Source organism: Siphateles boraxobius, unplaced genomic scaffold, assembly GCF_051911475.1.
Source record: "Siphateles boraxobius isolate OS27281-9 unplaced genomic scaffold, OSU_SipBor_1 9, whole genome shotgun sequence".
Classification (NCBI taxonomy): Eukaryota; Metazoa; Chordata; class Actinopteri; order Cypriniformes; family Leuciscidae; genus Siphateles; species Siphateles boraxobius.
In genome coordinates, this window is record NW_027509219.1 from 17,150,905 (window position 1) to 17,163,584 (window position 12,680).

A 12,680-nucleotide genomic window follows, 5' to 3' on the forward strand; every position below is an offset into this window, starting at 1 on the left:
GTCATCAATGGGACAAATCATACAAACCTTGAGCACCGTTGAAACTGTCAGGTACGCTTCCAGTATTTTATATTAGACAAATTCTTGATGTGCAGAGGCCAAAAGTGGTGTTCGGTTTGACCAGGCATTATTCACGGTAGTATTCGGGTAAATAATAGCCTACAACAGTAATTGAATAATCAAATAAAACAACAGTCTGCATGAATTAAATATACAATGAGTAGGGCTGGGACGGTTACCGCATTACCGCGGTCACGTGACTCCAACCGCGGGTCTGAGCTCGTCACCGTCATCACCGCAAAAAAACAAAAACACATTGGTCTGCACATGTGGACGTTGTGTCTAATGACATGATTAATTGATTCTAATGACATTGTGTCTTGCATGGATTTAAGGTTTTCTAAACAAAACTTTGATGGAGCAGATACGATCTTTCGCAAGTTGGGGAGCGCAATGTTCCATGACACAATAACATTCCATTTGTATTAGAGATGCGCGGATGGGCTATTATTATTTCATCCACAACCGCATCACAAAACTCATCCATCCGCACCAACGTTTTTTGATACATTTTCGAAACCGCATCCGTGACGCTGACTGTTTTAAGGTCTACGAGCATGCAAGGCGCTGCTGCCGCGAGGCTAGAAAGCTCCTGGCTGTTCTAGAAAGCAGACTGATCCAATGCAGCAAAGATATTTAAAGGCTAAAGAATGTGTGTGTTACCGCTATACCGCGGGAATATCTTGCTTTTCAACCGCGGTTACAAAAAATCCATACCGCCCCAGCCCTAACAATGAGTCTTATTAAAGCTACTGAAGTTATTAATTTAAGAGCAGTAAGAGATTGTTTGATTAAAGGCCATGTTGCAGGTTAACCACCACTGTCGATTAATGGGTACATAAATCACTCAAGATATCTATATCATTTTTAAAATGTCTCAAAAATGGTCTTAAAGACCATTTTTTTACGTTTTTGGTTGTAACGGGTTTTTTTTACGCAATTCGGTGATGACGTCACGTTGGGGAGAAGTGGAGGAAAGGTAGCCTCAGTCTAGTATATGGCGTCTGACTGGGATGAGGAAGAGGTGGCAAGAGCCAACATGTATGATGGCCCCCAGCCGTATAATTTTGAACCTGCCAGACGTGAGAGGGCACATGAGGAATTGCCAAGAACTGATGGCGGTTAAAGCCAATTAAATGCATGGTCCGAGGAGAATGAGTGGAGAGTTGGTGAAGTGTCCTGGTGAGTTGCTATCTTTTGCACTGGAGCTAGTCTACGAGCAGCAGTGCACAATTACGACACATATTTTTTTTTTACTGTCATTGAATAGCACCGAGTGAAAAATCGGTCTTTTTATCTAGGGGCAGTGATTATGACGTTAGTTCAGATAAGTACCGGTAACCTTTGTCATAGTGTCGTAGTACTGGTAAACTTTGTCTTTGTCATCTAGAAATAGAAGGCATCATGCTAGCTATATGAGTGTGGTGTGTTCACACCGAACGCGAATTTAATTATTTGCGCGAGTAGATTACATACAAACTCAATTCAAAGACGCGAATAGACGCATCATTCGCGCCGGCCGTCGTGAATGATGCGAATTGGGCGACGCGTTTGCCGCGAACGTCTGCCGCGCAAGGTGAAAAATTTGAACTCGAGCGAATGTTCAAGCGTCTAACTAGAGGCGTATTTAACGCTCTATTCGCGTTCGGGGTGAACACACCATAAGCGTTTATCTCTTCCTCCGGTGAAAATGTTGTTGCAAACGTAGCCGCCGCGTGTCTGTCGCTGTGTTTGGCAGGTGCTTGTGTGGGCGGTATAGAGAGAGATAGGCAGACAGCCAGATAGCATAACGCTAGCATAGATAGCTAGCAGCTAGATAGATAAATAGATAGAAATACATAGTAGGTAGATTGACAACGTAGAGTTGGTCGCATGTCAGAGGCGCCCGCGCCATTGGATGTGCAGTTGCCGCATATACTAGCCTATCTATCTATATCTATATATATCTGTCTGTCTATCTATATATCTAGTCTATATATCTATCTATATCTATGTATTTATCTATTTAAATTATCTATAATCTGCCATCTGTATCATTTCGTCTACTACTCGTCTCTCTCTAGTCACTTTCAATGCTCTGAAGGCGGTCTTTGGTAAATTCTCTCCCCAAGGTGACGTAATGCAATGCATTGTGGGGGAAAGGAGAATCGTTGCAAACCGCTGTAAAATAGTATCTACTTTTTCGTATTATATTCCGTTTTGTGATACCCAACAACATAATATACAATGGATAAGTGTTTAAATGTTTATTACCAACAAGCAAATTGAAAAAATTCGTTGAAAAATTAACCCTGCCAAATGGCCTTTAACATTAATGGCAGCATCACGTTAACTGATATGAACGCTAAGTAAGGATAAGTATTTATCTTATTGGAAGCTCTTCTCCTATATTTTGTCATATTAGTGATATTCTGCTGCTTTAGTGCCATTTAACAAACACTGTAACTATTTTCTTTGCGCAGATATAACAGTTAGGGAGCTTCCAAAATTTGGGAGCTGTGACATCACTTTCCACCCCATGTATTTTAAATCGTTACAAACCGGTGCCATTCATTTGTTGCGCAATTTATACCAGTATGTGCCATTTAATGAAACTGGATGGGATCTTAAGCTAGCTCGCTGCTAGCCTCTTCGAAATTGCCTACCATACCTTTAATCTGCTGAATGATAGAAAAATTTCAAGACTCACACCTTGCTGTTAATCCCAAACAGTTACTATGTATGCAGCCATCATGGACATTCGTGTTGCTTATTTTAATTCTTGGCACTTATTATTTTATGTTGGTATTTTAAAAATTTGTATTTTATGAGAAAATGTTTGAATAAAACGTTGAAAGATGAATGGCAGAAGTTACGGGAGGTTAACTAAAGGATTCATCGACTGGCCAGAAAATAATTAGAGTAATTTTAGAAATAATCAATAGATAAAACGACTAGGCTAGCCGTAAAAATAATCAATAGATTAATCGATCATTAAAATAATCGGGAGTTACAGCCCTAGTTCTAATCATCGAATGGCACCAGAAGCAGACCACTGTTGAACTTAAAATTTACCATGGAGTATATCCATTCAAGTCAAACCAACAATTTAAAAAAAACTTCCCTGACCTCAATTTTGGGCGAGGGCAAGTGACACCGAACAGCTCCTCATCCTCACTGCCAGTCTTCAATTGTGATTATTTTCTCTGTCAGTTTAAGAAGTTGATGTCAATGCTACCACACACATTTGTTGGGAAAACTTTTGACTGTAAATCCACAGTGTAGGTGAAATATTCAAGTTTCCATTTAGAGGCTACACTTAGTTTTAACGTTTACTTATTATACTGTGCTAAATTAGTTTGCAGAGGCAGGAAATAATTAGTTTGTGCTGATCCCTCCATTTGATCTGTAGCATGACATGAATTACTGTTTCTGTTAATGGTCATTTCAGTATTCTCAATGTGCTCTGTAATGATTTGATTATGCAGAACTCTTCTAAAAACAATACATGTTATGTTATATATTAAAAGATTAGAATAAAATGTTTCCATGGTAATTTGGTAACTACTGTGCATTAAACACATGGTATGCTTCTCATAATATCTCTAATGTGAACATATGTGCTCTCAGATGATTACGTCTGTACCTTCACTGTTTTTTGGTAATTTCTGATCATTTCAGCTGTTGCTAGGCTGTCTTGTCAATATAAATGCACAAATAACAACAAAAAAACCCTCACGCTATTGGAGAGTTTGAAAAAAAAAATCTTTTCACGGTCTACACATCATTTGCTCTTATAATAACTATCATTTGCCACCTGGTCTTTCCAACAGTTGATACATTTGCAAATGGCAAATAACTATGTTGAGCCTTTTGACAAATTTAAACAGCATTTGCAGTGTAGATCAAAATTTGAATACTAATTGTGCAGAAAAAAAGTGTTGTCTTTGGATGCACAAATTGGAAACCTTTGGCATATTCTACAGATGGTCTTTGATCTCTAAAATGAGGATGTTGACGTCTTTCATAGCAAGAACATTTGCATTTTGCAATATATCAAATAGCAGTCTACTGATTGAGATAGAACAGCTATGCGCTTCTGTTGAATGTGAAAATATGGATAATAAATGAGTGTCGTGTGATGGACTACTAAAATAATTCGGCAAAGGCACCTCTCTTAGAGATCTATTTTATAGTGTTCCAGTTCCATGTGAGGTTTATACGTGTAAAATATTTAAATACTTGAATATGTAATTTAAATATAATTAGATTTATTAATAATAATGTACGTTTATTTAATTAAATGATTTATTTAAAAAAAATTATATTTACGTGAGTGATTATTATATTTTATTATTAAGATTAATGAATGCAAAAGAGACCTCCTGAACTTTATTTGCTGGTGATCTCATATTTCGATTTTTATTTATTTATTTATCACTGTCCTTTTTTTGGAAGGAGACACCAGATCCTTTAGCAGTGCCCCTGCAATATACGCAGTTGTCTCCAATACAATGTGCAAAACCAGATGGGAATTTGTTATGCATGTAATTCCCAAGGTCACTTTTCAATGCATAGAAATCCTTTTTTATTCTCCTGTCCATTGTAGACAATTTATATTACCTGCGTTCACCAACTATCCGTTTACAAGATGTTCTGCCTGTACCGACGTGTCAAGTGTGTGTAAAGTGTCTTCTGTAACACTATGGCTTTTGCAGTGGTGTAAATGATGTGCCACATGTGCAAGACCGAAGTATGTCCAGGGAAATACATACTGTGTTCACAAGCTCATGTGTTAGGGGATCACTGACAGCAGATTAATATGATCCTGTTGAATTGGATTTGACAGAGGAAACAGTTCTTTGACCTTAATCGAAAGACATTGATTGCTTCTAAGAAAGTGTGTGATAAGAATATAGATGTTGTTTTTATGTGAAGTATAGCTAAATAAATATTGATGTTGCTGCCTCTTTGTAATCTTACTAGTGGAAACGTACAGATCAAGCAGTGTAAACACTAATGCAACACCTTTGAGTTCTGATGTAATATGTAGAAATGCACTTTCCATGTGCAGCCTAAAAGTTAGTTAACCATCACTTAATCACTCTACTTTTTGATTCTTCCAGATTGTTCTTACAAAGTGGAGACTAAGATTTGTTTTCCCAGAGCATTGTGGGCATCATTTATTCTGTAAATTGTCATGTCCACATCCTATATAAAATGTAAATATCGATTTCTTAATTTTAATCGATTCTTAAATCCCAAGAACCGATGTTTGAGTCTGTGCTGTTTTCAGTTAATTAATGTTCAAATGTTTGTAGTTGGCTTCCCATTCAATAAATCACAATAAAATTTGTGCTTTCTTACTTTTTATATGAAACAAAATCTCAGCTTTCAAATTTTGTCAATTGTATTATAAAAATTCAATCATTAAATACAGTTTTGGAGCTCTTTAGTGTGGCCCAATTTCTGTTACCGCCTCATATCAAGCGAAGCGGCACGTAAATGGATCATCTCTTCATCTTTACTACTAGTAATAGCATGAAATAAACATGAATGAAAATCAGAAGGTATGTTGAAAGATACAGTATCGACAGTATTCCTGCGCCCCATGACGCTTTGCGCGAATTATGGGTGTAACTTCCGTTAAGCTGTAAACAATCAGTGAAAGACTAGCTCTGGACGCAATAATATATTTTTAAACCATGTACGATGACATTACATTATTCTACTTACCCTTCAACCATTAAAAGGACATTTAAAAGTGTAAAAGCACAAGGTACTTTCAACAGACCATGATTAATCTATGAAAAAGTATCTTTCCACAGCAAAATAGGTGGTAATCTGTATTATGTAACATACGTTGCCTTAATAATAAAAAAATGTTTTACTTCAGCATTGCGTGATACTATTTTAAAGTGATTTCAGTCATTTTGACAGATAATAAATTGTATTTACCTGTGAAACCAAACCTGGAAAGAGACGTGAGGATTTGGGGAGTATTCCAGTGAATTGGTATACATCGTAAATTAAATCGGGAGAACAGACCACACATGTGCAGTATATGTTTACCTTTATCATACTATTACAGCGAAATTCAAAAGTAAAAAAGAAAATAATCATGAGGAAAAGAATGCAGAGCTCTTACTATAGATATTCTTTTTATAACCTGTCACGTTAAAATACCAAGTGTTACGTTATTCCGATGTTATTCTTAGATAAAACATGAGATAAAACATGAAAGAAAACTGATAGCTCATTAAGTCAAACTGACGGATCAGCTTTATTTGTAGGGCAACCTTATGATTTGAAATGATTCGTTTCAGTCTTTTTGAATTGGATGGGAGTTCCCCAAACCGGAAGTGCCACCCATAATTCAAAACGCAGTAAGCTCGTCAGGAATAAGGTGGATAACTTAGCGAAATCCGTAACGTCTGTCATGTAATTTCACATGGTTACATTTACCTCAGAAAAGGAATTCCATGACCATAGCGCTATAGTTAACATTGAAAATTAACTCCTGAGAGGAACATTTCCCTAAATAAATGCACTATATTTCATATTTATTATATTTATTTTTTACTTAATGTTCTTCAGTATTTAATGAATGTTTGAATAAATCTGCCATGAAAATAGACACCATTTATTTATCACCATTATATTTATTATACATAATTATTTAATTTAAAAGTTATTATTTTAACATTATAAAAAAAAATATTTGTGTTATTTAAATGTTTGTATACAAATCAGTTAATTTTAACCTTTAATAGTATAGTAATGTACCAACTGACAGGGTTCCCTGTATAGTTTAAAGCATTTGAGAGATTTTTTCACTTGAGAAAATTTGCCATGTACTGTAGCTGATATATATCCAAGTGAATCGATATCGAATCAAAATCAGAATTTAATCAAATCTCAAGCTTGTGAATCGAAATCTAATCGAATTTGTGTCAATACCCAGCCCTTCCTTTCATCAATAGAAGTTCAAAAGAACAGCATTTCAACAGCATAAATATCTTTGTCACTTTTGATCAAATTAATGGGTCCTGAATTGCTGAATAAGTGTTAATAAAAAAAAAAAAAAAATTTTACCGACCCTTTTGTACTATTGAATGGTAGACTATGGCCCTATCCCAAATGGTACACTTCATGTGAACTCGTGGTCTTGTCGACTTACAATGGCCGCTATGTGCGTGTGTCCATTAAGTCCACAAGACCGTAGGGCAGAGGTGTTTAATCCTGCTCATGGAGGGCCACTGTCCTGCAGAATTTAGCTTCAACCCTAAATACCAGCTAATCAAGGTCTTACTAGAAGGGATGTAACGATTCACTCAACTCACGATGTTATATGATTCACAATACCGATTTCACAGCAAGTGGGTTGCAAATCCACCGGTCACTGTGGTTTGCCTTTTTACATGCAGACGGAAGTGATTGGAGCTTCTCATCATGGTGATTATTAGTCTTTGGGGAGTCAAATTGCCGCTTCACCTCCGATTTGAATGGTCAACGTCAACATTTCGCTTGCCGTCGCCATGCTACTGTTTGACTGTGCGTGTCGACTGGCATGAAGCGAGCGAAGGAGAGCGAGCGTTTTCAATTAAATCCTATGGAAGTTGAGCTTCCACTAGGAATTAACTGAAAACGCTCGCTCCGCTTCGCGCCATTGGGCACTCACCACCCATAACTGTTCCATAATTGTTACATCCCTACTTACTAGGCATACTAGAAACTTCCAGGCAGTTGTGTTGAGGCAAGTTGGAGCTAAACTCTGCAGGACAGTGGCCCTCCAGGACCAAGTTTGACATCCCAATTGTTATTTATGGTTTCAGAAGGGTACTTGCGAGCTCCCCCTTTGTTGCTGATATGCTCCCTTAAAACTCCATTTGGTACAGGGACTATGTCCTTAAAGGTTAGTATAAGGAAAATTATTGGAAAATTAAACAGTCATACAGGTTTGTAATAGGCTTGCTGCGATAGTCTGTGTTACCGGTGTTCACTTGTCCAGTGCGACACCGCTCCATTATTTTGATAGTGATAAAAAAAATTTTTTCAGTAAGAGAGCAGACACTACAATTAAAAGTTAAATGCGTCTGCTCAATTCAGCGTGAGCCGAACGAGAGTCGCAGCACGGATCAGCAGCAGGAGTCAGATTTCATTTATTACATGACGAGAGTGAGACAGGCTGACTGACAAGACGATGGCAGAAGATTCGGTTTCAAAGCAAAGTAGTTCTGTGTTTGATATAAGCGAGTTTATCATTGTACTGTTTTGTTGTTGTGTTTTTCATTAAGAATAATAATGAACCCACCATTCAAGCAATTGCAGCACCCAAATTGCCGCTAATTTGAAAGTGAAAATAAAATGCACACGGCCCCACGGACATTCATAAGTGATTTAAAAGCGAGGTGAAAAAAAAAAGGGAAAAACGCGTTGTCACACGGCGATTAACTGGTGGGAAAATTTCCTCTGTCACATCCCTAGTTTTGAATGACATGAAGGTTTCTAAATGATGACAGAATTTGTATTATTGGTTGTATATATATTAATAGCTAGATAGAAAATGTCATTCACACGTATTTATACCTGGTATAAGAGGGTTGCCAACCTCATTCCCCCCACCATCCCCCACCTCTTTTCACTGACCAATTGTTGAAAAAGAAAAACATATTTTCACACCAATTTTTTTCACCCTGTTCGTGTAAAGTGTTATATCCTTTTGTCACACCTTTTAATGCTTATAACACTATGCATCTTTTTTTTGTGCATCCGACTTTTTGTAAGATGTACCGAAACGGGTTATAAATTTTCACTTTTTATACGTCTCTCATGGGGATTCAGCCAATAACGTTGCCATAGTGATAAGAAGGCCAAGCCCCAGTCATTGTAGATGTGTGCCTGTTCTAGCTATAGACTGCAAATTGCTTTCTTTACAACCACACTGTGACATACCCCTTCTATAATGTTTTAGTAGAATTTGATGCTTTTCTCCATGAAGTGCATTATAATTAAAAATGTTTTCCAATTACAGCTGCCTTAGTGAGTTAATTGTACTTTCTTTCAAGTACTCATCATTATGTTGTTTCCTCCCTTGAAAATGCCATTTATCATTATACACAAAGTCATTTATTATGCAACTCATATATGTAATTAATGCTAATCATCATCTGCTATACAAAACAGAAAACAGATTGAGTTTTTGTTCATGTCAGGCAGCTCCTCTGAAGTGCTCTTCAAGAAAAGTATCCAGTGCCGCAGTCTTTGATGACATGCTAGCGTCCTCTCTGATGGTTTGAGAATATCTTTAAATGAACCATGGAAGATATAACTGCTGACGTCTCACTGTCCTTAAGCTATGAAGAAAAGCATTTTTTCTCTGTGCGCTGGATTATTTTGTAATGTGAACTGTATGAATCACAGTTTTCTTCATAGTGTGTGTTGGTTGTTTGGTTGGCCATTTTTTTGTGTTACAGATGCATTTTTTGTCATTCTTAGATGTTTCTATTTTGGCTTTCCCCATAATGGAGATTTATGTTGATGCTGTAATGCAATTAATAAATGAAATAAATTAGGCTTTAAAATAATATCTGCCCTTAAGAAATATTTGGGTGATTTCATTCGTTTATTATTGCAAAATAAACCCATTCAGGTTTGTAGACGATCACCGTGTCAGGATTTGTTTTGAATAAACGTGTGGTTGACTGCATGTTATTCTGCTAATTACACAGCTGCTTACCAAATGAATAAATAGGCTACACAGGCATGAAATAATTAAATAATTTGAGCTGAAATAATTCTATTATTTTAATTTTACTGAATAAATGATACAAGCCAATAAAATAAAATAACCACACTTTTATTAAAAAGTAAATATCAATATATTATTCTTTATTTAAATCTATGCAGCAGAATCAGATTTAACATATTTATTTATTGACCAATTATCCAAATAATGTCTAGTCCTACAAAGCTATTATTATCGGAGTATGTGAGCAGAGCGTAGCGTTTTTCTCTTTCGGCCAAAAAACGAAAACGATAATTTTCGGCAGCCGAAATTTCGATGCGTCCCTACTCTTTAGTGCACTAAATTAAAGTTAGCGTAATGGGCGCTTCAAATCAAAGATTCACTGAAGCGCCTACGACTTTTAGCATCTGCCAAATATTTAGATCAAACTGTAGCTCTGTCCTATGCGAACGAAATGCTAAGAAATGGTTACTGTAGCAATGTTCACGGAAGAAGGAGGCGGGAACCGGCGAACATTCAAATAAACTTTATTAAAATAAAACAAAACAAACTAAAATACCGCTAGCAGCCCCTCGCGGACGACTGCTGGCTTACCCAAAATAAACTTAACGGCCAGCAGCCCCTCGCGGACGACTGCTGGCTAAAATAAAACACAAATACAAAAACCAAAACTCAACTAAAATACAGGCCTGTTCCTCTCTCGATCATCAACGTCGTCGCTCCTCCTTTATGCTTCCGCTCCGCCGTGAGAGATTGAGACCGGTGTGCTTCACAGTTGTTGCTCATTAGCAATCGCACCACCGGCCTCGCGCCGTTCTCTCACGTCCCTCGGCCATCCTGTTCGCCACAGTTACAAAATGCTAATGTTGTCCCTCTGTTATTGTGCTTCTGTTTTTTTTGTTTTTTTTAGCTGGCATCAAGCATCTATAGCTTTGCCTGCTCTCTGTGGAATCATCACACGGACACATTCCTACAGCAGATCTACGCTGGAGACCAACAAAATGCTCTTAGCTCCCTGGAGCGTACTCTGCTCTCTCTAAAAGGTACACACACACGTACACACACACGTACATACACACACACACACATACACACACACAGAAAATTTCCCAGCCTCCGACTGCAGATTACAGACTTAAGCAGACTATACATTTTAGCACAGGGAGTTAGGCTTACAATCTGAATCGGTACTGGTAATTTTAATTACTGGCCTTGCCTTTCCAGGCAAACCCAACAGCAGTTGGGTTAGTTTATAATAGTTTATTGCCGTTAGTTTAGTAGTTTATATTATAGTTTATCAATTATGTCATTAATTACTAACCCTCATGTCGTGCCAAACCTGTAAGACTTTCGTTCATTTTCGGAACACACATGAAGATCTTTTTGATGAAATCTGAGAGCTTTCTGTCCCTCCATTGAGTGCTACGCAACTACCACTTTGACATTAATGTTCATAAAGAGATCGTAAAAAACTAACCCATATGAATTGTGCGGTTTAGTCCAAGTTTTCTGAAGATACTTGTTTGCTTTATATGATGAACAGATCTAGTTTAGGCTTTTATTCACATATAAACATTGATCATCGAACATAAACAGAAGCTTAACCGAACATGCTTGACGTAAGAGAACAAACCTCATTGGAGATTGCGGAAGCTCAGACGTGCTGCATAACACGAGAATGAACCTCATTGGTTCTTGAAGAAGCTCAAATGTGCTGCGTAACAAATGAGAATAAACCTCATTGGTTGTTGCTGAAGCTCAAACTTGCTGTTTAACAGAAGAATGAACCTCATTGGTTCTCGTATGTCAAGTGAACATGCTTGAGCTTCCATTTACCACAATGTGAGTTGATGGATGTTTATATGTGAATAAAAGCCTAAATTAAATCGGCTCATCATATAAAGTGATCGAGCCTCTTCAGAAAATGTGGACTAAACTGCTCAATTCATATGGATTAGTTTTACGATCTCTTTATGAACTTTTTGAAGCGTCAAATTGGTTGTTGTGTAGCTGTCAATGAAGGGACAGAAAGCTCTCAGATTTTATCAAAAAAATCTTCATGAATGAAAGTCTTATGGGGTTGGTACGACATGAGGGTTAGTAAATAATGAAAGAATTTACATTTTTTCACTATCCGTTTAATGGATAATAATTTTTTTTTTGTGAGAAAATAGAAGCATGTTGCACCCAAACGTAGGAGAAAGCCTCTAAACGTGTTTAACGAATCAATCCACTACCATTCCTTTTCTAAATTTAACATTTTTCAATTTTATAATAAATATGGCTATAAATTGAATTAATAATAATGCCAAGTAGTCTTTTTTTAACCACTTTTTGTTACTTGACTTGAATAATTACTTATCATTATAAGAATAGCTTTTATGGCTATTAACTGAGAGAATACATGGACTACTTGTACTTTTAAAGCGTCACTCTGCAGGAATATTTTTAATGTGTTAGTGAAGGCAAAAGATGTTTTAAAATGAAGACATTGAAAGAAATGGTAAGCAGTTTTAAAACCTGTGATATTCACTTTCCCGTAACCATTCATGTATATTCTTGTAAAAGTGAGTGTAATAAGTTAACTATTATATTTTTTGAGCAGTACACTAAGCATCTATGGTTATATTAAGGCTTTTTCTTCTGCCTCATTCAGCATACATGGTAATATTACTCAGTACTAGTCATTTAATTGGTAAATAAAATCTTTAAGATCTAATGGTTTTGTATGGATTGTTTTGTTCCTCTTGCAGTTCTTCGGAAGATTACGGTGCATGGATTCATTGAGCCACATAACAACATGGAAATCATGGTGAGCTCTTTAGAATTAGAAAAAAATACATGAAAGTGTATCGTAATTCATATATGGGCCATTCTAAAGAATTGGTGCAAA

The 12,680-nt window shown here is 36.7% G+C and overlaps 1 protein-coding gene across 1 annotated transcript in view; it reads left to right on the forward strand.

Annotated features, from left to right (window-relative positions):
- ipo11 (importin 11) overlaps nt 1-12,680 on the forward strand; it is a 197,257-nt gene that overhangs the window by 36,315 nt on the left and 148,262 nt on the right. The window contains exons 6-7 of the mRNA XM_077222607.1: nt 10,698-10,830; nt 12,541-12,599. Coding sequence (XP_077078722.1) covers nt 10,698-10,830; nt 12,541-12,599 — 192 coding nt within the window. The remainder of the gene's footprint in view (nt 1-10,697; nt 10,831-12,540; nt 12,600-12,680) is intronic.